Source organism: Coturnix japonica, unplaced genomic scaffold (assembly GCF_001577835.2).
Source record: "Coturnix japonica isolate 7356 unplaced genomic scaffold, Coturnix japonica 2.1 chrUnrandom588, whole genome shotgun sequence".
NCBI classification, from domain to species: Eukaryota; Metazoa; Chordata; class Aves; order Galliformes; family Phasianidae; genus Coturnix; species Coturnix japonica.
Genome location: NW_015439961.1, coordinates 1 through 3,993, shown reverse-complemented (window position 1 = coordinate 3,993; position 3,993 = coordinate 1). Strand labels below are relative to the sequence as shown.

The following is a 3,993-nucleotide window of genomic DNA, read 5'->3' as shown; positions in this document are numbered from 1 at the left end:
ATTGGATCCCACCAGATCCCACTGGGTCCCATTGGATCCCACTGGTCAAACCTGGTCACACTGGATCCCAACAGGTCCCATTAGGTATCACCAGGTCCCAATGGATTCCATCAGATCCCACCAGGCTCCACCAGGTCCCATCGAACCCCACCAGATCCCAGCAGACCGACCAGGTCCCACCAGCTCCCATGGGATCCCACCAGATCCTACTGGGTCCCATTGGATCCCACCAAATCCCACGGGGTCCCATTGGATCCCACCAGATCCCATTGGGTCCCATTGGATCCCACCAGATCCCATCTGTTCCCATTCAATCCCACCAGATACCTGCAGACCAACCAGGTCAAACCAGGTCACATTGGATCCCACCAGATCCCACTGGGTCCATTTGGATCCCACCAGGCCCCACCAGCTCCCATTGAATCCCACCAGATCCCAGTCAGACCGACTGGGTCATACCAGTTCCCATTGGATCCCAACAGGCCCCACCAGCTCCCACTGAAGATCCCACCAGATCCGAGCAGACTGACTGGGTCAAACCAGGTCCCACTGGATCCCACCAGGTCCAATTAGGTCCCACCAGGTCCCATTGGACCCCATCAGATCCCACCAGGTCCCATTGGATCCCACCAGATACCACTTGATCCCACTGGACCACACCGGGCCCCACCACCTCCCATCAAATCCCACCAGATCTCAGCAGACTGACTGGGTCAAACTGGGTCCCATTGGATCCCAACAGGTCCCACTGGGTCTCATTGGATCCCAAGAGGCCCCAGCAGCTCCCATTGGATCCCACCAGATCCCAGCAGACTGACTGGGTCAAACCAGGTCCCATTGGATCCCACCAGATCCCATCCGTTCCCATTGGATCCCACCAGATCCCAGCAGACCAACCAGGTCAAACCAGATCCCATTAGGTCCCACCAGGTCCCATTGGATCCCACCAGGTCCCACTGGATCCCACCAGGTCCCATTGGATCCCATTGGATCCCATTGGACCCCATCAGGCCCCACCAGGTCCCACTGAAGATCCCACCAGATCCCAGCAGACCGACTGGGTCAAACCAGGTCCCACTGGATCCCAGCAGGTCCCATTATGTCCCACCAGGTCCTATTGGACCCCATCAGATCCCACCAGGTCCCACTGGATCCCACCAGATACCACTTGATCCCATTGGACCACACCGGGCCCCACCACCTCCCATCAAATCCCACCAGATCCCAGCAGACCGACTGGGTCAAACCAGGTCCCACTGGATCCCATTAGGTCCCTCCTGCTCCTATTGGACCCCACCGGCTCCCATTCCCAAAGCCCCCCCCTGTCCCCCTCACCCCGCACCCACCGGCTTTGCTGCAGTCGACAGTGAAGTGGTTCTTCTGGCCCACGAAGGCGGTGCTGAGCCCCGGCCCACGCGCCACCACTTTGCTGGCGTCCGACGAGAACTTGGGGAGCCCCCCAAACGAGGGGGGGCCGCGAGACCCCCGCGTCACCGTCTCCACCAGCACCGAGGACGTCTCGTGCAGGCTGTGACCCCCCGACAGGCGGGGGCCTGAAACAGGGGACGTCAGGGAGGGGGGGGTGGGTGGGGGCAATGGGGGGACACCACGGGGACATCAGTGGTACACCAAGGGGACAACATGGGGACACTAATGGGACACCAAGGGGACATTATGGGGACACTAATGGGACACCATGGGGACATTGTAAGGACATCATGGGGACACCATGAGGACATCATGGGGACACCATGGGGACACCATAAGGACACCATGGGGACACCATGAGGACATTATGGGGACACCAATGGGACACCATGGGGACACCATGGGGACACTATGGGGACACCATGGGGACATTATGGGACACCATGGGGACACTAATGGGACACCAAGGGGACATTATGGGGACATTATGGGGACACCATGAGGACATTATGGGGACACTAATGGCACACCAAGGGGACATTATGGGGACATTATGGGGACACCAATGGGACACCATGGGGACATTATGGGGACACTAATGGGACACCAAGGGGACACCAAGGGGACACCAAGGGGACATCATAAGGACATTATGGGGACACCATGGGGACATTATGGGGACACCAATGGGACACCAAGGGGACATCATAAGGACATTATGGGGACACCATGGGGACATCATAAGGACATTATGGGGACACCATGGGGACACCAAGGGGACATCATAAGGACATTATGGGGACACCAATGGGACACCAAGGGGACACCATGGGGACATTATGGGGACACCAATGGGACACCAAGGGGACACCATGGGGACATTATGGGGACACCACAGGGACACCCACTGGGACATTATGGGGACCATGGGGACAACAGTGGGACAACAATGGGATACCACAGGGACACCATGGGGACACCACAGGGACATCAGTGGTACACCAAGGGGACACCATGGGGACATCAGTGGTACACCAAGGGGACACCATGGGGACACTAATGGGACACCAAGGGGACATTATGGGGACATTATGGGGACACCAATGGGACACCAAGGGGACATCATAAGGACATTATGGGGACACCATGGGGACATCATGGGGACATTATGGGGACACTAATGGGACACCAAGGGGACATCGTAAGGACATTATGGGGACACCATGAGGACATTATGGGTACACCAAGGGGACACCATGGGGACACTAATGGGACACCATGGGGACATCGTAAGGACATTATGGGGACACCATTGGGACAGCTATAGGGACACCACTGGGACACCCATAGGGACACCCATGGGGACACCACCAGATCACTAATAGGGACATTATAGGGACAGCCATAGGGACACCCATAGTGATACCCATAGTGACACCCATAGGGACAGCCATAGGGACAGCCATAGGGACACTATTGGGACACCCCTGGGACATCCATTGGGACACCCATATGGACACCCACTGGGACACCCATAGGGACGTCTGTAGGGACACCCAAGAGGACACCACCAGATCACTAATAGGGACACCCACAGTGACACCAATGGGGACACCCATTGGGACACCACCAGGTCACCCATAGGGACAGTCATAGGGACAGCCATAGGGACACCCATGGGGACACCCATAGGGACATCCGTATGGACACCCATGAGGACACCACCAGATCACTAATAGGGACACCCACAGTGACACCAATGGGGACACCCACTGGGACACCACTAGGTCACCCATAGGGACACCCACTGGGACACCCTTTGGGACACCCATAGGGACAGCCATGGGGACACCCATAGGGACAGCCATAGGGACACCCACTGGGACACCCATTGGGACACATACAGTGACACCCATGGGGACACCCATAGGGGCAGCCATAGGGACACCCACTGTGACACCCATAGGGACAGCCATAGGCACAGTCATAGGACACCCACTGTGACACCCATGGGGACACCCATAGGGGCAGCCATAGGGACACCACTGGGACACCCACTGTGACACCCATTGGGACAGCCATAGGGACACTATTGGGACACCACAGTGACACCCATTGGGACCCACGGGTGCCTTCCTTACCGGTGACCTTGGCCTTGAAGGGGCTGCCGACGATGTGGTGCGGGCCGCCGTACTTGATGGAGATGAGGTAGTTCCCGGGTGCCATGGGGGTGTAGGTGACGCGATGACCCTCGGCGCACTCCACACAGTCCAGGGTCACCTTGGAGGGGCCGTCGATGGTGACTGACAGCGCCCCCGACCCCGCGTTGGCCGTCTTGACCACGAACTCGGAGCGCACCCCTATGGGGCAACAGGGACCATCGGCACCACTGCGACCCACCGGAGCCTGAGGGGCACCATGCAGCCCACCAGAACCCACTGCTGCCCAATGGCACCCAATGGTACTCAATGGAGCCCACTGGAACCCAATGGCACCCAATGGCACCCAATGGTACTCAATGGAGCCCATTGGAACCCACTGCTGCCCAATGGCACCCAATGGTAC

General features: G+C 58.3%; 1 protein-coding gene across 1 annotated transcript in view; it reads right to left on the bottom strand.

Annotated features, from left to right (window-relative positions):
- The window catches only part of LOC107307409 (filamin-B-like), a 6,038-nt gene extending 2,051 nt beyond the window's left edge, over positions 1-3,987 (bottom strand). Inside the window, exons 1-2 of the mRNA XM_015850919.1 lie at positions 3,570-3,987; positions 1,347-1,553 (exon numbers count right to left, since the gene is read on the bottom strand). Of these exons, the coding sequence (XP_015706405.1) occupies positions 1,347-1,553; positions 3,570-3,957 (595 nt within the window). The 5' untranslated portion in view covers positions 3,958-3,987. The remainder of the gene's footprint in view (positions 1-1,346; positions 1,554-3,569) is intronic.
- Between the last annotated feature and the right edge of the window lie 6 nt (positions 3,988-3,993).